Genomic DNA, 22,790 nt, shown 5'->3' with positions numbered 1-22,790 from the left:
CGCATTTGGCGAAAATATGTTGCGTGGTGCGAGGCCAGTAAGGCTCGACGGAGGAAATTCAACTGGGTCGATTCCTACATTTCCTGCAAACAGGAGTATCTATGGGCCTGAAATTGGGGTCCATTAAGGTTCAAATTTCGGCTCTGTCAATTTTCTTCCAAAAAAAAGAACTAGCTTCAGTCCCTGAAGTTCAGACATTTGTTAAAGGGGTACTGCATATACAGCCTCCTTTTGTGCCTTTAGTGGCACTTTTGGGATCTCCAGGTGGTTTTTGGGTTCCAAAAGTCACATTGGTTTGACACACTTAAATCTGTGGAGTTAAAATATCTCACAGAAAAAGTGGTCATGCTGTTGGCTCTGGCCTGGGCCAGGCGCGTGTCAGAATTGGTGGCTTTATCCTGTAAAAGCCCTTATCTGATTTTCCATTCGGACAGGGCGGAATTGAGGACTCGTCCTCAGTTTCTCCCTAAGGTGGTTTCAGCGTCTCACCTGAACCAAACCTATTGTGGTGCCTGCGGCTACTAGGGACTTGGAGGACTCCAAGTTGCTAGACGTTGTCAGGACCCGGAAAATATATGTTTCCAGGACGGCTGGAGTCAGGAAATCTGACTCGCTGTTTATCCTCTATGCACCCAACTAGCTGGGTGCTCCTGCTTCTAAGCAGACTATTGCTCGTTGGATTTGTAGTACAATTCAGCTTGCACATTCTGTGGCAGGCCTGCCACAGCCAAAAATCTGTAAATGCCCACTCCACAAGGAAGGTGGGCTCATCTTGGGCAGCTGCCCGAGGGGTCTCGGCTTTACAACTTTGCCGAGCAGTTACTTGGTCAGGAGCAAATACGTTTGTAAAATTCTACAAATTTGATACCCTGGCTGAGGAGGACCGGGAGTTCTCTCATTGGGGGCTGCAGAGTCATCCGCACTCTCCCGCCCGTTTGGGAGCTTTGGTATAATCCCCATGGTCCTTACGGAGTTCCCAGCATCCACTAGGACGTCAGAGAAAATAAGAATTTACTTACCGATAATTCTATTTCTCGTAGTCCGTAGTGGATGCTGGGCGCCCATCCCAAGTGCGGATTGTCTGCAATACTGGTACATAATTATTGTTACCAAAAAATTCGGGTTATTGTTGTAGTGAGCCATCTTTTCGAGAGGCTTCTCTATTTTCATGCTGTTAACTGGGTTCAGATCACAAGTTGTACAGTGTGATTGGTGTGGCTGGTATGAGTCTTACCCGGGATTCAAAATCCTTCCTTATTGTGTACGCTCGTCCGGGCACAGTATCCTAACTGAGGCTTGGAGGAGGGTCATAGGGGGAGGAGCCAGTGCACACCAGGTGATCCTAAAGCTTTCTTTAGATGTGCCCTGTCTCCTGCGGAGCCGCTATTCCCCATGGTCCTTACGGAGTTCCCAGCATCCACTACGGACTACGAGAAATAGAATTATCGGTAAGTAAATTCTTATTTTATATTTCATCCTGATAGAGTGCGTTTTGGTACATGGCAAAGCTACATTCCGAAGGTATTGTCTTGCTTTTACATCAGTCAAGAAATTGTTGTTCCTTCTCTGCAGATACCGGCATCTTCTACAAAACAGGCCTCCTGTTGGAACAGCAAGTGCCGCTGACCATTCATACATTTCCCAGCACATCAGCACGCTATATTAAAGATAGCAGCACTGATACGGTCATTTCACAAACTACTACTTTAATACATGGGTTAGAAGCTGTATAATGTGTGTGGATACCACTTCTCGGCCATATCGCCCATTAATACATCTACCCTATAGTTCTTTGCACATCCGAAAAACAGTCCGAAAACCCACTCTGCACAGGTAGTGGCTACTTATTGGACGAACATTGTTCTGGATATGGTAACAAAGGAGGTGATTCAGAGTCGATCGTAGCTGTGCTGAATTTAGCACAGCTATGATTAGGCACACAGGCATGCGGGGGGACGCCCAGCACAGGGCTAGTCCGCCCCGCATGTCAGGCCCTACCTAATCGCAGAAGTACAAAAGCATTGCACAGCAGTGATGGTTTTCTACTGTAGGAGTTACTCCCAGCCAGCACAGCTACTGCGCGCTGGCAGGAGTTACACGTCGCTGCCCGGGTGCAGCGGCTGTGTGTGACTTCACGCAGCCGCTGCAGCCCCCCCCCCCCCCAACTGTCCGAGCACGCCTGCGTTTTCGCAGAGTAGCGATTGGGTCTGAATGACCCTTATGTTCTTCAGGGCAGCAGTTTCTAAATTTGTACAGACTTTTTTTTTTTTTTGTATAATCTGTTTTTATTGTAACAATATAGACTTATAACAAGTTGTTAACTTATCTGGGTAACATTCAATGGCAAAATGGTGTGACAACATGAGCGTACACAGATTGATAGTCGCATGTTCAGTACAGTTATAGTCCACATTAACATTTTGGGTTAAGGAAACATAATAAAGGATAGGTATATAACAAGAAAAAGAAAAAGAAAACATCAAAAGATTGGGGTGACTGAACAGAGTATGTTAAGAAAAGGAGAGTAAGACATGTGCAATGATTTAAGAGTTAAGCTTATTCGTCTAGGACCTCATTACAAATTGAGACAAAAAGCAGTTCCCGTCATCTATTCTATTTCGCAGAGGAAATGTAAGTCTTATACGACTCAGATGTCTTGTAGTCTATCCAAGGCCACCACATAGCAGTAAATTCCGAACGCCTGTCCCCAGCGCTCATTAATACATCTTCCATGTTCATGTAATAATCTAATCTGGAGAACCAGGTATACCTTGTGGGGGGGCTGACAGATTTCCACATTGTGGGGATCACTGCTCGTGCGGCATTGCCCAGGTGTCGTAATAGCGATGACTTATAGGTAGAGATTGGGATAGTGGAATGATTTAGTAACCAAAAGGCCGGGTCAGATGGGACGGAAGTATGTAAAATAGCCTTGGAAGTTGAGATTACATCATCCCAGTAATTTTTAATAAGGGGGCAGGTCCACCAGATGTGTAGTAGAGAACCTAGGTCCCCATGACATCTCCAACAGGTAGGTGAGATGGATGGGGAAATGACGTGTAAGAGAGTGGGGTGTCTGTACCATCTCATCAGGATCTTATATTGCGTTTCTCTAACTTGGATACAGATGGAGCTCTTATGGGTTTTAAGAAAGATAGAGTCCCATTCCTTGTCCGAGAGTGAGATGTTTAGATCCCTCTCCCACTTTTGAATAAAATGGGGAGGCATCAGGGAGTCAGACGCAGATAGGAGTTTGTACAGGGTGGAGACAGTGTGTATGGGATTTATAGGGGCCACGCACATTTTTTCAAACGCGGTCAGCTCCCTTGATGCCTCACGGTATGCATTATCTGTGTGTAGGAAGTGACGGACCTGCAGGAATTTCCAGAAGTCTGTCCGTGGGATCTCCCATTTCTCTCGTATCTCCGAAAACTGTTTAACCCCGGATGGGTGGACCAACTGCCCCACTCTAAAGAGTCCCTCTAGCGCCCAATTTTGATAATATCCCAGTGTGAGGCCAGGTGGGAAGGTCGGATTGCTCAGAAAGGAGGTGAGGGGGCCAAAAACAGAAGAGATGCACGATCTTCGTCGTATCCCCTTCCAAAAAGAGAGTGTAGGAGAAATGGTTGGGTGAGGGCGTAGTGGTTTGGGCAAGGCCGGGAGCCACGGGAAGACTTCTGGAAACAGTTGTAAGCATAAACCTTCTAAGACCACCCATTGTTTAATCTCCCGGCTCCTGGTCCAATCTAAGACTCTGTTCAAGAGGATTGCTTGGTAGTAGATTTCAATATCTGGTAACAGGAAACCACCCTTCTGGGGTGGTCGAATCAGGATTGATCTTTTGATTCTAGGTCTCTTACGACGCCAGATAAATTGCTGGATCAAAGATCTCACAGTCCGGAACCAGGAGTCGGGGATCTGAATCGGTAAGGTCTGAAGAAGATAGAGCAGTTTGGGTAGCGTGTTCATCTTTACAACGTTGATTCTACCTAGCCAAGAAAGATTATGATATTGCCATCTGCAATAGTCATTTCTAATGGCTTGGAGAATGGGGTGGAAGTTTAAGGACAATAGACGTGTGAGGTCGCTAGATAGCTGAACTCCCAGGTATGTGATGTGGGAGTCCCTCCACTGAAAAGGAAATGTAGCTTTCAAGCCGGTTAAGACCGAATGGGGGGTTGAGATATGAAGGGCATAGGATTTGGATGTGTTGATTTTAAAGCCTGATAGTGAGCTGAAAATGTCCAACTCGCTCATCAGGTTGGGGAGCGAGTGTGTGGGGTCTGTGACCGTCGTCAGCAGATCATCTGCAAATAGAGCAAGTTTGTAATCTATATCCCCTACTTGTAGTCCCTTAATCTTGTCATTAGCCCTAATCGCCCTGGCCAGGGCTTCAATACAAAGGACGAAAATCAGGGGGGACAAGGGGCAGCCCTGTCTCGTTCCATTACTGATTAGAAAGTTATCAGAGAGGGTTCCATTAACCCGTACTTTAGCTGATGGTTGTGTATACAAAGATAGTATTCTATGGAGGGCTCGTGGGCCCAGCCCAATATGCTCCAGCACCACTCTCATGAAATCCCAATTTACCCTGTCAAAGGCCTTTTCGGCATCTGTAGACAATAGTACAGTGGATGTCTTACTGCTAGAGGCCAAATGGATTAGATTGAGGAGTTTAGTCGTATTATCTTTAGCTTCACGACCGGGTACAAAACCCACTTGGTCGTTATGGACGAGCAACGGGAGAAATTCATTCAGTCTAAGAGCCATTAATTTTGCGAAGAATTTGAGGTCTATATTAAGCAGGGAAATTGGTCTGTAGCTGGAGCATACTGAGGGGTCCTTTCCTTGTTTAGGGATCACCGTAATATGGGCCTCAAGTGATTGTCTAGAGAAGTGGGTTTCGGCGGATATGGAGTTAAAGGCCCGCAGTATTTTGGGAGCAAGCACTTCTTTAAACATCTTATAATAGGTGGCTGTGAAGCCGTCTGGGCCCGGACTTTTACGTAGGGGAGCGGTAGAGATGACATGGTCCAACTCGGCTAAAGTGAAAGGTGCTTCTAAAGATTCCCGGGCAGACTTTGATAGTTGAGGAAATGCCACATCGGCTAGATATTTCCTGGCTCTTAACATATTGGAGAGAGGGTCATGGGCCTGGGAAGGGTTACCTAGGTTATATAGAGTATTATAATAGTTTTTAAAGCATGCTGCTATCTCCGGAGATTTAAAGCATGTGGAGCCCGTGTTGTTTTTCATTGAAGGAATGAAGGAGGCCAATCTCTGGGATCTAAGTGCTTGGGCCAAGAGCCTGCCTGGTTTATTCCCCCACTTATAATATTTACTATTACATCTACGCAAGGAGGCTTGGGTTTTGTTATTAAGGGTTGTTCGGAGTTGCGCTCGGGCCGCAGACAGCTCCATCAAATCCGATGGGGTCAGGGAGGATTTGTGGCGGGATTCTAAGGCATGAATTTTATGTAGTAATGTAGTGACCAAGGCCTGACTGTTTTTTTTCACAAACGAACCTAATTGGATCAGTTTACCCCGTATAACACATTTGTGGGCCTCCCAGATCGTAATTTCAGATACCTCTCCTGTGTCGTTAATATCAAAGTAATCGGACAATGCCTTATCCAATTCTGATTTACAATATGTATCATATAGGAGCGATTCATTAAGGCGCCAGGTCCAAGGACCGAGGGTACGAGATGGGGCCGATAGGGACAAGGATACTGGGGCATGGTCCGACCACGTGATGGAGCCAATAGAGGCCTCTACGATTAGGGGGAGGTGTCTATGGCTTAAGAACATATAGTCAAGGCGTGAGTAAACCTGATGTGGGTGTGAGAAAAAAGAGAAATCTCTGTCAGTGGGATGTGTGACCCGCCAGGTATCAGCCAATTGAAATTCGTGGAAGATCTTCCTAACCTGTCTATGTTTGTGTTCAGAGAATCTAGGGGCTGGGGGAGAAGTGTCGATGGAGGGGTCCATGGACCAGTTTAGGTCGCCTCCCAAAACCACTATACCCATCGCCAGGGCTTCAAGCCGGGGAAGGAAGGATCGGAAAAAGGGTATTTGGCCTTGATTTGGAGCGTAAAGGGATATGAGGGTGTATGTCTGGGAAAATATATTGCATTGGACTACTAGTAACCTCCCTGGGACAAGTTTGTGGACCGAGATGTTGGACACTTGGAGGGCTTTGGAAAAAATTATAGCAACTCCCTTAGATTTACTTTCAGGGTTGTTGGAGTAGAAAGCCAGGGGATATCTTTGATTTACTAAGGAGGGGCCTCGAGCAGAGATCTTAAAATGTGTCTCCTGAATTAGAGCCACATCCACTCTGTCGGATCGTAGTGTCCGAAGTAAATGGGATCTTTTCTCGGGGGTGTTAAGTCCCTTTGCATTGATTGAGGTGAGTTTAATTACACCTGGAAGAGACATCGCATTGTATCATAACACAAAGAAGCATAGCACTCGGACAGTTCACCAAAAAGAAAGATAGAAAAACAATGAGGAGAAAAAGAGTGATGAAAAGAGCAGGTTACAAAAAATAGAAACATCGTAAACATAGTAACATCCGCAATGGGGAAGCAGGTAGGTATATTAACCAGCATCCCCATGGGGCTCGATGGCCGTATGCGGGATCGGGGTAAGGGAGTCACCCTTACAGGCACCTCTTTGTAACATAAACATCATAACAGTGCAATACTAACTTAGTAAAGCTTATAGTGACCGATAATATTAATCGGTGGAAACAAGTAACTAACTTCTGATAAAGTCCCATCGCTGAGTTCTAGGACTGAGAATGAGACCGGGGGGGGGGGGGGGGAGAAAAGGGGACACAGTAAAAACGAGTTCAAATTGGCACTAGGCCGCGTGTAACATGTCTCACCCTGTACCTCACGGTCAGGATATTCAGTCCTCCTAGAGAAAACAGCAGAGTTCAATCAGCAAAGTAATGGGAATTAATTTCTTCAGGTGGGGGAGCGATCCTGGCGTGCAGGAAGTGGTTTTGAGGGTTTCTTTTGGGGACTGCCGACCACTTGCCATGGCTCTCCCCCTCTCGAAGGCTGTGGTGGGTGTAGATCCGGGGGGGTGAAGTCCCAGTCTGGGACCTTTAAGGGTGGGAGACCGAGTCCGGAGCAGAAAGTGGGGAGGTCAGATGTGGTGTGGAGAGAGTATATCTTGCCTGAGGAAGATACCTGTAAGCTGAAAGGGAAACCCCATCTGTATTTCAGCTGTCGCTTGCGGAGTTCATCCGTCAGGGGGCGAAGAAACTTCCTTTGTTGCAGGGTATGCCAGGAGAGATCTTGAAAGACGGAGATAGGGTCGCCATCGTATTTCAAGTCATCCATATGACGTGCTTTATTCATGATTTCTTCCTTCTGGGAATAATAATGCAGGCGACATATGACGTCTCGGGGTCGATCGGAGGAAAGCCCCCTTGGTTTTAGAGCGCGGTGGGCTCTATCAAATGTTATGGCGGCAGCTGGATCTTTGCCCAGAATCGTGTTGAAGATTGTCGTCAAGGCATCCACTATGCCCGTCTGGGGGACCTCCTCTGGAATGCCTCTCACCCGAATGTTGTTCCGCCTCCCTCTGTTATCCAAATCCAATACGCGGGACCGTAGCGATCTGATCTCATCTGACTGGGATTTGATAACGTCTGTTAAGGACCCCAGGAAGTTATCAGTGGAGTCTTGGTGTTCTTCCAGCGTGTTTACCCTATCAGAAAGCTGTGAGATATCTTGTTTGATTGATGCCAGTTCCTTTCGCATGGTATCTTGGATATCCTGCTTAGTTGGGAGTGTTTTCATAAATTGCAGGATATCTTGAAGAGCGGTGTCGCTGTGAGTGTGTGAGGTAGGTTGCTCCATCATTAACGGGGAAGCAGAGGAAGCAGAATGACCGGAAGACGGGCTGGAGGGAGAGAGGTTTCCGGATAGCCTTGCGGGCGTAGATTGTAGGAACGATCTCATTCCCGGTTGGGTTGCGGTCTCCTTAGGTTGTGCGGTGTTACCTTTCTTTTTCCCGGATCTAACCATGCTTAGAAGTGAGTAGGTGAATACTTGATTGCAGGAGATATCATAGGTGTAGACTTGGCATTGCTTGGTAAGCTGTGAAGTGCCTATAGCATGGTGACTCCCAATGGAATGGCCCTAGCACGTCATTAATCGGTGATCATTATTAAGATAACAGGCACATAGTGGGCATCAGATCCCGCTTCTTCGGTAATGTGGAGGTAGATATGAGGCACCCGCATTGCCGGCTCCCAAGGAGGAGCGACCCACTTCCTTTGCAGATTCTATCATGGAAGTATAAAGGGATCTGAGTGACACATGTATAACTATGTATATGGATAGGCCACTAGAGGGAGCTCCAGCTCAAGATATAGATCTCAAAGGGCACTGCCACTGGAAAATAGGAATTAAGCCCACTGATCCAAGTAAGTATAATATCAGAACTGTAAATCGTAAAGGATCTTCTAAGAGGCTCAGCAGACACAGTGGGATATGATGAAATAAATGGTGCAGGGTCTCCAAGGGGTGTATTCACATCAATGAGATGTGTGTCGTGTGGGTATATACTAATACATAATAAATACCCCCATATATTGAGTGCTGATATAATCAGGTGTTAGGCCTGCCACAGGCGGAGAGGGGTCCTATGGATGGAGAAGGTGATTGAGGGTGCGTGCTTTGGGACCCGCCGTGTCCTCGTTCCGGTCCCGGAACTCACGGCCGGGCCTCTTCCAAACTTCAGTCCCCGGCTCACGGATGCGGGGAGCGGAGGCCCCGAACGTCGGGCCTATGCTAGGTGCCTTTCTGACTGAGCGACAGCGGGCGGGAGAGGTGCAGTGGGTGCCGCCGAGCCGCCGGGCGGCGAGGGACTGGCAGACTAGTAAAGACCTACCAGCCGTCGCCTCCGTCTGGCCCGCGAGTGCTCGGGATCTCCGTCACCGCCGCCGCGCTTCGGGAGCGAGGGTCCGAGGGGGGGCCTACGTCTTCACGGCCCGCGGTCTCCCTCTTCTCTTGCTGCTGCCTCTCAATGTGGGCAGGTGCAGGCTCCGTCTCCAGGCCTCCAAGCAGGGGTGCAGCACTCGGCCGAGTGTCGGAACTGATCCGGGGGGGGATCTCTACTTTAGTCCCCGGCTTCGCAGGGAGGGATAGGCCGCAACCTGCAAGGACCCTTAAAAGGGTCCCCCGGTTCCGCGGTCGTTACCCCTCGTTCAGGTGGGTTAGGGCAAGGCCACAAGATGCTATGGGGTCGATGAGAGATCCGGTTGGGGTATCTTATATGTTAAATTCGTGAGAGGTTAGCTGGAGCTATCATGTAACCCTTCCTTTCAGCTTGCTGGCCAAACCACGCCCCTGTACAGACTTTTTAATGTCACTATCAGGGACGTAACCAGAACTTTGTGGGACCCTTACCAACATATTGAACTGGCCCCTGTCCCAGTGCTTCTAGAGAGATGCCTCTCCACAGCAGTTAATAATTTTTATACCCCATAATAATCCCCTAGTTTATTTTCTGAACCATAGTAGTGCCTTAGTTAATATTATACACCATAGTAATGTCCTAGTTTCTTTTATGAACATTTTGTAGTTCCCTAGTTTATATTATGTCACATTGTGGGGCTGCCATTACACATTATGCCACACAGTGTTCCCAATTCACATTATGACACTGTCCCCAGTTTATATTATACCACATTACAGTGCCCCCTATTCATACTGTGCCACATTACTGCCCTTCACTTGAAATTATGCCACTTTACAGTGCCCCTGTTCATATTATGCCACACTAAAGTGCCTCCATTTAATTTTATGCCAAATTATAGTGCCTCACATTCATATTGTGCCCCAATTCGTATTATGTAAACTCGATTCCTTTGCATTACAATGATCATATCAGATTATGACACAATACTGTGCCCTTCAGTTCATATTTTGCCACAGCACAGTGGCCTCCAGTTCAAATTATGGCACATTACAGTGCTCCCATGCCATTATAATATCCACTACTCACTTTGAACTGAAAATTCAAACTGACAATGGATCAGACCAGTTGCTTAGTACAGTGTTTTCCCTAACTGGGTGCCTTGGGTCATTTGCAGGGGTGCCCTGGGTTGGTGGCCCAGGACCTATTAAACTTATTTATGGTCAATTTAATAGGTAAAACCAGTACTTGTGGCTTCAAATCATAAACTGTGTGGACAAACTGAAGCAAATACTTTCCTCAAACACACAATAGTTTTTCTACACTTGGAATGGGGTGGTATTTGTGACCGCCGGTCAGCTGACCGTCAGTCTCACATGACCTCCTCCATGAGCCCGACGGCTCACTATCCCGATGGTCGGCATGCCGACCAACAGGGACTATTTCCACTCGTGGGTGTCCACGACACCCATAGAGTGGGAATAGAACCCGTGGCGACCGCAGGTCGCCACAGAGCCCGCAGCGTGGCGAGCGCAGCGTGGCGAGCGCAGCGAGCCCGCAAGGGGCTTGCTGCACTCGCCCCTCCCCGCTGGGATCCCGGCGTCGGTAAGGTGACCGGCGGTCAGGAGACCGCCGGTCACCAGTACTACACCCTTGGAGTGCCATAAATAACATTCTGATTTTAGTAATAAGGTACCACAAGCAGTCCACAGTGCCGTACATCTGGCAACAGTAGGACAGTACTGGGTACACAGAACATTACATTACAGTAGGCAGAGCAAAAACATAAACAGAGCACAAGTAACCATTAGCACCACAATTCTCAGTGCATAGTCCAGCTGGGAAGCAAGCTGAGCAAGGAAGTAATTGGTTAAGGGTGGAATCTGTCTCCAATAGTATTGACCTGACTAGCAGGAGAAGTGCCGCTGGAAAAGACTAACAGCTATGAGCCTGATGAATTTACGGGCTGAATTGCAATTAAGTAGGTGAAGGTTGTCGGTGAAGTGCTAGAGAAGAGCGCTATGAGAACAAGAGGGAGGAGGACTTTGCTAGGAGCTTACATTCTAGGGGAGATGGAGACGTGAGGTGTGAACTTGTGGATGGGTCCTAAGGGCAGGAAATAGGTGAGGTAGAGATGGCTTATGTAAGAGAGTGGGATGAACGACCTGGTGACTTTGTGGTTGAAATGTATGCTTTGCTGAACAGGTAATTCTCTATGGAGCCAAGATTCACGAAAATTTGGAAACTGGCTTAGCAGGCAGATCTTGGAAATTGGTATGCAACTTTATAACCTGGGCCCAGGCCTTCCTAAGCCTCTGGGCCCCATGGCAGTGGCACCCCTTGCACCCACTGTAGTTACATCCATGGTCACTATCACATTGGATATATTGTTCTATATGGACACTCCCTTTGGGATTCGTGTCATTCATGCAGGCCTTTAAACTCTTGATTGTTCAGCATATGTGGCTTAACGTTCTTATTAGCCCTCACTACTATTTTCTTTGTGTAAATGCCATCGTAATGGCTGCAATGGAGGATTGCAAAGGAATATTGCAAATTATAGTTTTTTTGTTTGTTCGTTCACATGAAATACTCCATGGCAGCCCAGATCTCCCACCTGTGTTGTCAAGAGATGTATATTTTTCAGAAACTGTTTGGGAAGTTACTCTGATTTGCTTCACATATTGAGGTCTGTTCATGAAGCAGTAAAAAGAGTGGAGACGTGAGCCAGTGGAGAAGTTGCCCATGGCAACCAATTGGTGTTAACATTTATAAAGTGCAGATTGGTTGCCATGGGCAACTTCTCCACTGGTTCACTTCTCTACACTTTTCATTGCTTCATGAATTGAACCTATTGTCTGTAAGGCTTCTTTAGCAAGCTTGTCTCTAACTTCTGAAAAAAATTACTCCATGGCAGTTGTTATAGTCGGTATTTCAAGGAATAAACTGTGTAAATTTGGGAGGAAAAAACAAAGTCAGATGGATGAAATGGAGTGTTCCCTCGGAGCACCATATGCTATAGGAGTCTATCTCTGGTGGTCCTGCCTACCTGTAGTTGAGCAGCAAATCAGGAGTGGTGTCTTATATTGATCAGAGTATCTCAGATTGAGACCGTTTCTGATTGGTTACACATCCTTAAAGATATTAGTAAGTGACAAATTTTAAAAGATTACCGGTGGGCTGGAAAGCATGAACTGTTATGGCTCCTTGAGGACCCTGTTTTCTACAAGAGAACCCTAGAAAATTTGTTTTACTAAGGGATAATATATATATATATATATATATATATATATATATATATATATATATATATATATATATATTTATTTCAATCCTTATGGTGAGGGTCAGCATTTATTTTATTCACTAGATAGGTTACCAGAATGATCGCAGTTCTACTTTAGCACTGGTCAGTAGTCAGACGTGGGTTCCTAATACCTTTTACCCCCTCCCAGCAAGGACACAATCCTGAGTAGGCTGGGCTTTGAGAAAATAAGAAAGGAAGTTGTGTTTTTTCTTTTCTTTTTTTTTTTTCTTAGATGTATTTTTATATCCTGACTTACAGGTACAGTAGCTTGAGCATTGTGTTTTAAAAGCCACGCACCAAATTTTTAATCATGTGGTTTGGTGTCAAAATGATTATAAATATTTTTTTTTTTTTTTAAAAACTACTCCTCCATAGCATTAAGTTTATTTGAAAATGGAGCTCCAGGAATTCTGATCAGGTAATGTTAGGTTGGGTACACACTTGCTGATGTCAGTGACATCGTGCAAGATCCCCCCGCAAACATTGACGTTCAGACACACTGAATTATATTGTTTGCGTCTTATCAGTGACGGTATGAACCCACATCCAGGTGCATGCCATCTCGTACAATATCTTTAGATTTCAAGTTGAAAATTAAAGATATTGTACCTCGTTAACGACCCGCAGGAGCGTGCATCGTCAACGATATAGGATATACCTACTTGCCAATATATATGATATTTCGTGTACACGGTGGCAAGTGTGTACCCAGCTTTAGACATTGGAGACCTGCCCACTCAGCGTAGTGTTTTGCTGTGCATTTATCATGCGGAGTAAGTGGTGACCTATTGTAGTGCACTGCAAAATAAATAAATTAAAAAAATCACAATAATATAGCTACAATTGCAAAATTAAAATGTGAACTACTTAACATTTCTGTTATTTCCTAGAGGATGCTGGGGTCCACATTAGTACCATGGGGTATAGACTGGTCCACTAGGAGCCACTGGCACTTTAAGAGTTTGTGTGTGTGTGGGCTGGCTCCTCCCTCTATTCCCCTCCTACCAGACTCTGTTTAGAAAATGTGCCCGGAGGAGCCGGTCACAGATAGGGGAGCTCCTAGTGCTTCTTTAGTTTATTATTATTATTATTATTATTATTATTATTATTATTATTATTATATATATTTTTAAGTTAGGCAAAAGGAGGCTGCTGCCAACAGCCTCCCTGCTTCGTTTGACTTAGGGGGGAGTAGTGTCCTACCCTACGGAGTGAGAGCCACTATCTCCACTGAACTCCTGAGGGGATAGATCGTTAGCCGCCCAGGCGACCACTCACCCCAGCAGCATGCCGCCACCCCTTAACAGAGCCAGAAGATGTTTGTAGCGAGTGAGTCACCGGTTCCCCTAGCAAGCGTGGAGCCGGTGTGAAGATGGCGGCAACAGGGTAGGGGGGGCTCAGCGGTACATAGTGCGGCGCTGTAAGGGGCGCCCTGAGCCTGCGCCTACACTCTACACTGGTCGGCAAGCCTGTCAGGGACCCCGGATCACTGCCAGCACACACCTCAGGCCAGTATAATACAACTCAAGAGTGGGAAGCAGCGCCATGTTTGGGGGGTGGAGCTTCTCCTCAGAGCGGACCCAGCAGCATTCAGCGCCATTTCCTACCTGCAGCTCCTATTCCACAGATGCTGACTGAGAGCTGTCCCTCCAAGCACCTCCAGCTATCCTGTGCGGTACTAGGGGGAGGGGGGGCGAGGGGAGGCTGTGTAAAGTCTGTATAACCTATTAAGGTACACAGATAGCGCTGGTAGTTTTATTTGGGCTACCTCTGAAGCGCTGTGTGTGTGGGTTGGCTCCAATCTGTGTCCCTCTGTCATACTTGGGTGGGGGGGGATACTGTAGCTGACATTTCTCTGGGTGTGTGTGGGTGTTTTTTATAATCTCCCATAACCATGTCTAGGGACTCTGTCATATGCTGCAGAAGATGTTTCCTCTCAGAAGGAATCCATTCCATGTACACCCGAATGTAATGCTTTGTCTCAGATCCCTATTGTTGAGCCTGAGTGGTTAACTTCTATCAAAGTAATGATCTCTCGGATATCTACTAGGGTAGCTAATACGGAGAATGAAACTCGATTATTGAATAAATCTGTGGCAGTGTGGTCAGGCTCTGTTCCTATTCCTGCAAAATCCCCTAACATGTTCCCACAGAAATGTGCACTTGCCCAAATTATGCAAGATGACACGGATACCGACTCTGATACTGCAGACGGTGATGGGGACGTGCTGAGGGGGGCGGCATCCCTTGCTAAGGGGGTGCAGCTCATGATTGAGGCCATTAAAGATGTGTTAAATATTACTGATACGCCACCTGAGCAGGTTGAGGAGGCTTACTTCACTGACAATAAGAAAGTCTCGCTAACTTTCCCTGCGTCTAAAGAATTAAACGCCATATTTGGAAAATCCAGAGAAAAAATTCCAGATTCCTAAGAGGGTTCTGGTTGCTTTTCCCTTCCCTGAGGAGGATAGAAAAAAATGGGAAAACCCACCCATTGTTGATGCATCTGTCTTCAGACTGTCTAAAAAGGTGGTTTTACCTGTCCCTGGATCTACTGCGTTAAAAGAACCAGCTGATCGTCAGATTGACACTACGCTCAAATCCATATACACTGCTTCAGGAGTGGCGTTAAGGCCGACTATTGCCTGTGCATGGATTTCTAAAGCCATAGTAAAGTGGTCAGGCACACTACTAGAGGATTTGGATACAATGGATAGGAGTGATATTGAATTCTTTTTACGTAACATACAGGATTCTGCGGGTTCATGGTACTGACTGCGCGGATATCTTCCATGTCTGTATCAGCTCGCAGGGGACTCTGGCTACGCCAATGGTCTACAGATGCGGAATCCAGGAGAAGTGTGGAGAACCTACCCTACACAGGTCAGGCTCTATTTGGGTAAGCATTGGATGTGTGAATTTCAATGGCAACCATGGGTAAGTCACTTTTCCTTCCCTCTGCTACACCTTCTACGAAGAAACCATTTTCTTCAGCTGTGTCACAGTCCTTTCGGACCGCTAAGGCAAAAAAGTCCAAGCCTCCGGCCACCTTCTTTAGAGGTGGTCGTGCAAAATCCAAAAAGCCTGCACCTGCAGGCTTCCAGACAAGACACCTGCTTCTGGTTCCTCAAAATCCTCAGCGTGACAGACGGCCTGGTAGGTGCGAGACTCAGACGTTTCAACCATGTCTGCGTGTCCTCCGGCCTGGGTCCCTGGGTACAGGATATTGTGTCCCAGGGGTACACACTCGCGTTTCAAGAACTCCCGCCTCACCGTTTCTTCAAATCAGGCTTGCCAGCTTTGCTGACAGACAACGCTATCCTACAGGAAGCCATCCTAAAATTGGAAAGGGCACAGATCATTATCCCGGTTCCACTGCATATGCAAAACAAGGGTTATTATTCAAACCTTTTTGTGGTACCAAAACCGAATGGTTCGGTCAGACCGATTTTGAACTTGAAGTCGTTAAACCCTTATCTGAGGGAGTTCAATTTCAAAATGGAGTCTCTGAGAGCGGTGATTTCAGGTCTGAAGGAGGGAGAGTTTCTGGTATCCTTGGACATCAAGGATGCGTACCTCTACATTTCGATTTGGCCGCCACACCAGGCTTCTCAGATTTGCACTGTTAGACAGTCGGTATCAATTTCAGGCACTGCCATTCGGCCTCTCCACAGCATCAAGGGTGTTCACCAAGGTGATGGCAGAGATGATGGTTCTCCTCCGCAGACATGGGGTGAACATAATCCCATATCTGGACGATATGCTGATTAAGGCAACTTCCAGGGAGAAGCTTTTGCAGTCCATTGTTCTCACGACTCATCTGCTCAGGGAACACGGTTGGATCCTGAACCTTCCAAAGTCCCATTTGGAGCCGACAAGGAGATTGTCTTTTCTGGGGATGATCCTCGTCACGGAAGTGCAGAGGGTGTTTCTGCTGGAGGAGAAAGCGTTGGTGATTAAAACAATGGTCTGGGATGTCCTGAAGCCAACCCGGGGATCTGTTCATTAGTGCATTTGTCTTCTGGGGAAGATGGTTTCCTCCTACGAGGCTCTAACGTACGGAAGGTTTCATGCATGGTACTTCCAATTGGATCTCCTGGACAAGTAGTTGGGAGCTCACCTACACATGCACCAGAGGATCAGTCTGTCGCCGAAAGCCAGGATTTCACTTCTCTGATGGCTGCAAATGCCTCACCTTTTGGAGGGCCGCAGGTTTGGGATTCGGGACTGGACCCTTCTAACCACAGATGCAAGTCTCTCAGGGGGAAACCTTCTAAGGAAGGTGGTCAAACCTGGAATCCAGTCTTCCAATAAACATTCTGGAACTAAGAGCCATCAACAAAGGTCTTCTCCAGGCGTCTCATCTTTTGCGAGATCGAGCCATTCAAGTGTAGTTGCACTATGTAACGATGGTGGCCTACATAAACTGACAGGGCCGATCGAAGAGCAGAGCTGCAATGTCAGAGGTAACAAAGATCATCCTCTGGGCAGAGAAGCACACGGTAGCGCTGTCAGCAATCTTCATTCCGGGAGTAGACAACTGGGAAGCGGACTTCCTCAGCAGACACCATCTTCATCCAGGAGAGTGGGGACTTCATCCGTAGGTGTTCATTGAGGTGAATGATCTTTGGGGGGTACCTTAAATAGACATGATGGCCTCACGCCTCAACAAGAAGCTACGGAGGTATTGTTCCAGGTCAAGAGACCCGTAAGCAGTGGCGGTGGACGCCCTGGTAGCTCCATGGGTGTTCCATTCCGTGTTCGTGTTTCCTCCACTTCCACTCATCCCAAGGGTTCTAAAGCTCATAAGGAGAACAAGAGTTCAGGCAATCCTCATTGCCCCGGACTGGCCAAGGAGAGCTTGGTACGCGTATCTACTGTTGGAAGATCCGAGGCTTCTTCCTCTTTGGGAGGACCTGTTACAACAGGGGCAGTTCGCTTATCAAGACTTACCGCGGCTACGTTTGACAGCATTGAGGTTGAATGCCAGATATTAGCGGGGAAGGCATTCTGAACAAAGTTATTCCTACCCTGATACAGGCTAGGAAAGGAGTAACGTCTAAACATTACCATCCCATTTGGAAAAAGTATGTGTCTTGGTGTGAATCCAAGAAGTTTCCTACGGTGGAGTTTCAACTAGGACTCTCCTCTTCCTGCAAGCAGGTGTGAATATGGGCCTGAGGTTTGGATCCGTAAAGGTCCAGATTTCGGCCTTATCCATTTTCTTCCAAAAACAGCTGGCTTCCCTCCCTGAGGTTCAGACCCTTTTGAAAGGGGTTCTGCACATCCTGCCTCCCTTTGTGCCGCCCACGGTGCCCTGGGATCTTAACGGATTGGTTCGAGCTTCTACAAAAAGTTGAAGTCAAGTTTCTCACGTGAAAGACGGTCACTTTGTTGGCTTTAGCTTCTGCTCGACGAGTGTCGGAGTTGGAGGCTTTGTCTTGTAAAAGCCCCTATTTGATTTTCCATGAAGATAGAGCTGAGCTTCAACCAACCTATTGTGGTGCCAGTTGCGACTGACTCCCCAATTCCATCAAAGTCCTTGGATGTTGTTAGGGCTCGTCACAAAAAATCGGACTCTGTTTGTCGTGTATGATCCCAAGAAACTTGGGTGTACTGCTTCTAAGCAGACGATCTCTTGCTGGATCACTATCCAGCATGCATATTCTACGGCAGGACTGGCGTGTCCAAAATTTGTTAAGACCCACTCTACTCGTAAGGTGGGTTCTTCCTGGGCGGCTGCCCGGGGTGTCTCGGCTTTTCAGCGCCGAGCAGCTACTTGGTCTGGGTCGAACACATTTACTAAGTTCTACAGGTTCGAAACTTTGGCCTCTGAAGACCTTAAGTTTGGTCAATCTATTCTACAGGAACCTCCGCGCTCTCCCTCCCGTTCTGGGAGCTTTCGTACATCCCCATGGTACTAATATGGACCCCAACATCCTCTAGGACGTAAGAGAAAATAGGATTTTAATTCCCTACCGGTAAATCCTTTTCTCATAGTCCATAGGGGATGCTTGACGCTCGCCCAGCACTTTGTGATTCTGCAGTGGTTACTTGGTTCAGTACTGCTTTGTTCTTTTGAGAAGTACAGGTTGAGTATCCCTTATCCGAAATGCTTGGGACCAGAGGTATTTTGGATATCGGATTTTTCCGTATTTTGGAATAATTGCATACCATAATGAGATATCATGTTGATGGGACCTAAATCTAAGCACAGAATGCATTTATATGACATATACACCTTATACACACAGCCTGAAGGTCATTTTAGCCAATATTTTTTATAACTTTGTGCATTAAACAAAGTGTGTCTACATTCACACAATTCATTTATGTTTCATATACACCTTATACACACACAGCCTGAAGGTCATTTAATACAATATTTTTAATAACTTTGTGTATTAAACAAAGTTTGTGTACATTGAGTCATCAAAAAACAAAGGTTTCACTATCTCACTCTCACTCAAAAAAGTCCGTATTTCGGAATATTCCGTATTTCGGAATATTTGGATATGGGATACTCAACCTGTACTGCGTTATGATTAGATTCAGTCATGTTATTCAGCCGTTGCTGAGTTTCAAGCTTGTTAGCTTGGTTTGCCTCGTTTGTGTGAGCTGGTGTGAATCCTCGCCGTTATCTGTGTAAATTCCTTCTCTCGAAGTTGTCAGTCTCCTCGGGCACAGTTCCTATACGGAGTTTGGTAGGAGGGGCATAGAGGGCGGAGCCAGCCCACACACTGGAACTCTTAAAGTTCCAGTGGCTCCTAGTGGACCCGTCTGTTTTCCATGGTACTAATGTGGACCCCAGCATCCTCTACGGACTACGAGAAAAGGATTTACCGGTAGGTAAAAAAATCCTATTATAAAATATGTCCTATCATATTTAGAAAGACCTTAATTGATACTCCTTGCCCATAGTTCCATAGTTACTCCTATAGTTACTATGAGGACCACAGGAGGTCAGCTGGCATACATAATAAATAAACCAATCAGAGTTATCAGCTTGGTTACACAGTTTGCAAAAGGTTAAATGTGTTAATTTGTCGCATGGCACACAAGTCTAGGTCAGGGGTTTTCAAACTGTGTGCCTAGGCACCCTGTGGTGCCTCGAGGCACTTGCAGGGGTGCCTTTGATTGGTGGTCCAGTAACAATTCTAACTATTTATATTAAACATAATAGCCAAAATCAGTGCTTGTGGCCGTCGCTCATAAAATTGGTGGACAAACAGAAGCAAATCCTGTTCCTTACCACACAGTTGAACCTAAGGTTGACATATAAACACAATGTACTTAATATTTATTCTAAATGTCTCAATAAGAAGCATTTAGCCTAGGGCGCTGGGATTCAGAAAAGTTTGGGAACCACTGGTCTAGGTTAAGCGTTATAATACAATAGTTAATACTGAATAATCTTTTTGCTTGTAATGTTAATTGTCATGTTCTTTTACATTGCACTCTCATTTTTTCAGTTTAGTTCAGTGGCTTAAACACAGCAGGAAAGAATACTGTGAATTATGCAAGCACAGATTTGCCTTTACTCCAAGTAAGTTTCTTTCTTCAGTTCTTAAGCAGAGCAGATACTAGGATTATGTTTACCTTTTATTAAACACAATTTATTTATAATATGCAAAATTTGACACTAAAGGGGCAATTTAAATTTTCCGGGTGCCCCATGCTGACAGTCTAAACGACGGCAGTCTGTTGGAACAAATCAATTGTTGTTCTGGTAAGATACCAGTTAGTATTTAACGCGTCTAAAGGCACCGGGTATAACCACGCAAAGCGGCTAAGCCAGTCTAAAGTTCTTGTTTGGGCGCTTTTCACATTTTTTTTTCTTCTTGCACCTCTGCAGGATGGAATAAAAAATGTCTGCTGCTGCTTCTAAACATCTGATTTGGAGCAACAATTGAATTGTTCTGATAGACGCCCATTTGTTCAGATGCCCAGCCCGGAATGTTAGAATTGCCCCCGAAATGCTTTTAGTATTTATATAATGCTTTATTTTTATTTTTTCAATTAATACATAATTAAAGGATATGTGATTATACACATAAAAATGATTCCTGTTCTTTTAATCGGAAGGATGATTAAACTGTCTTGTGTTTCTCTGACGTCCTAGTGGATGCTGGGAACTCAGTAAGGACCATGGGGAATAGCGGCTCCGCAGGAGACTGGGCACAAATAGAAAGCTTTAGTACTACCTGGTGTGCACTGGCTCCTCCCCCTATGACCCTCCTCCAAGCCTCAGTTAGATTTTTGTGCCCGAACGAGAAGGGTGCACACTAGGGGCTCTCCTGAGCTTCTTAGTGAAAGTTTTAGTTTAGGTTTTTTATTTTCAGTGAGACCTACTGGCAACAGGCTCACTGCATCGAGGGACTAAGGGGAGAAGAAGCGAACTCACCTGCGTGCAGAGTGGATTGGGCTTCTTGGCTACTGGACACCATTAGCTCCAGAGGGACAGCTCACAGGCCCAGCCTTGGAGCTCGGTCCCGGAGCCGCGCCGCCGGCCCCCTTACAGAGCCAGAAGCAAGAAGAGTCCGGCAAATCGGCGGCAGAAGACATCCTGTCTTCCACAAGGTAGCGCACAGCACTGCAGCTGTGCGCCATTGCTTCTCAGCACACTTCACACTCCGGTCACTGAGGGTGCAGGGCGCTAGGGGGGGGGGCGCCCTGAGCAGCAATAGAAACACCTTGGCTGGCTAAAAATACATCACATATAGCTCCTGGGCTATATGGATGAATTTTAACCCCTGCCAGATTTTTACAAAAAAGCGGGAGAAAGGCTCCGCCCCCTTCTCGGCGGCCTATCTCCTCAGCACACAGGCGCCATTTTCCCTCACAGCTCCGCTGGAAGGACGTCTCCCTGACTCTCCCCTGCAGTCCTGCTATAGAAACAGGGTAAAAAAGAGAGGGGGGCAGTAATTGGCGGGTGATTAACAATACAGCAGCTATAAGGGAGAAACACTTATATAAGGTTGTCCCTATATCTATATATAGCGCTCTGGTGTGTGCTGGCATACTCTCCCTCTGTCTCCCCAAAGGGCTAGTGGGGTCCTGTCCTCTATCAGAGCATTCCCTGTGCGTGTGCTGTGTGTCGGTACGTTTGTGTCGACATGTATGAGGAGGAAAATTATGTGGAGGCGGGGCAATTGCCTATAATAGAGATGTCACCCCCTAAGGAGTCGACACCTAAGTGGATGGCTTTATGGAAGGATTTACGTGACAGTGTCAGCTCCTTACAAAAGACGGTTGATGACATGAGACAGCCGACTAATCAGCTGGTCCCTGTCCAGGCGTCTCAAAAACCATCAGGGTCTCTAAAAAGGCCGTTACCTCAGGTGGTGGATACTGACGTCGACACGGATACTGACTCCAGTGTCGACGGTGAGGAGACAAACGTGACTTCCAGTAGGGCCACACGTTACATGATCACGGCAATGAGAGAGGTGTTAAACATTTCTGATACTGCAAGTACCACTAAAAAGGGTATTATGTGGGGTGTGAAAAAACTACCTGTAGTTTTTCCTGAATCAGACGAATTAAATGAGGTGTGTGATGAAGCGTGGGTTTCCCCCGATAAACTGATAATTTCAAAAAAGTTATTGGCATTATACCCTTTCCCGCCAGAGGTTAGGGCGCGTTGGGAAACACCCCCTAGAGTGGATATAGCGCTCACACGCTTATCAAAACAAGTGGCGTTACCGTCTCCTGATACGGCCGCCCTCAAGGAACCAGGTGACAGAAAACTGGAGAATATCCTTAAAAGTATATACTCACATACTGGTGTTATACTGCGACCAGCAATCGCCTCAGCCTGGATGTGCAGCGCTGGGGTGGCTTGGTCGGATTCCCTGACTGAAAATATTGATACCCTGGATAGGGACAGTATATTGTTGACTATAGAGCATTTAAAAGATGCATTTCTATATATGCGAGATGCACAGAGGGATATTTCCACTCTGGCTTCAAGAGTGAGTGCGCTGTCCATTTCTGCCAGAAGAGGATTATGGACGCGACAGTGGTCAGGTGATGCGGACTCTAAACGGCATATGGAAATATTGCCTTATAAAGGGGAGGAGTTATTTGGGGTCGGTCTATCGGACCTGGTGGCCACGGCAACTGCTGGGAAATCCACATTTTTACCCCAGGTAACCTCTCAACATAAGAAGACGCCGTCTTATCCGGCTCAGTCCTTTCGTCCCCATAAGGGCAAGCGGGCAAAAGGTTCCTCTTTTCTGCCCCGGGGCAGAGGAAGGGGAAAAAGACTGCAACAGACAGCCACTTCCCAGGAACAAAAGCCCTCCCCCGCTTCTGCCAAGTCCTCAGCATGACGCTGGGGCCTTACAAGCGGACTCAGGCACGGTGGGGGCCCGTCTCAAGAATTTCAGCGCGCAGTGGGCTCACTCGCAAGTGGACCCCTGGATCCTGCAAGTAGTATCTCAGGGGTACAAATTGGAGTTCGAGACGTCTCCCCCTCGCCGGTTCCTGAAGTCTGCTTTACCAACGTCTCCCTCCGACAGGGAGGCAGTATTGGAGGCAG

At 46.7% G+C, this 22,790-nt stretch overlaps 1 protein-coding gene across 6 annotated transcripts in view; it reads left to right on the top strand.

Annotated features, from left to right (window-relative positions):
* The window catches only part of MARCHF6 (membrane associated ring-CH-type finger 6), an 845,067-nt gene that overhangs the window by 113,258 nt on the left and 709,019 nt on the right, over nucleotides 1-22,790 (top strand). For all 6 annotated transcript variants that reach the window (XM_063922758.1, XM_063922754.1, XM_063922757.1 and 3 more), the window contains one exon: nucleotides 19,720-19,793. Coding sequence is in view for 5 of the 6 variants with exons in the window: in XM_063922754.1 (XP_063778824.1) it covers nucleotides 19,720-19,793 (74 nt within the window). In the remaining variant the exon portion in view is untranslated. The remainder of the gene's footprint in view (nucleotides 1-19,719; nucleotides 19,794-22,790) is intronic.

This window comes from Pseudophryne corroboree, chromosome 5 (genome assembly GCF_028390025.1).
Source record: "Pseudophryne corroboree isolate aPseCor3 chromosome 5, aPseCor3.hap2, whole genome shotgun sequence".
NCBI lineage: Eukaryota > Metazoa > Chordata > Amphibia > Anura > Myobatrachidae > Pseudophryne > Pseudophryne corroboree.
The sequence above is the reverse complement of the archived record's forward strand: the minus strand, read 5'-3'. Positions and strand labels throughout refer to the sequence as shown.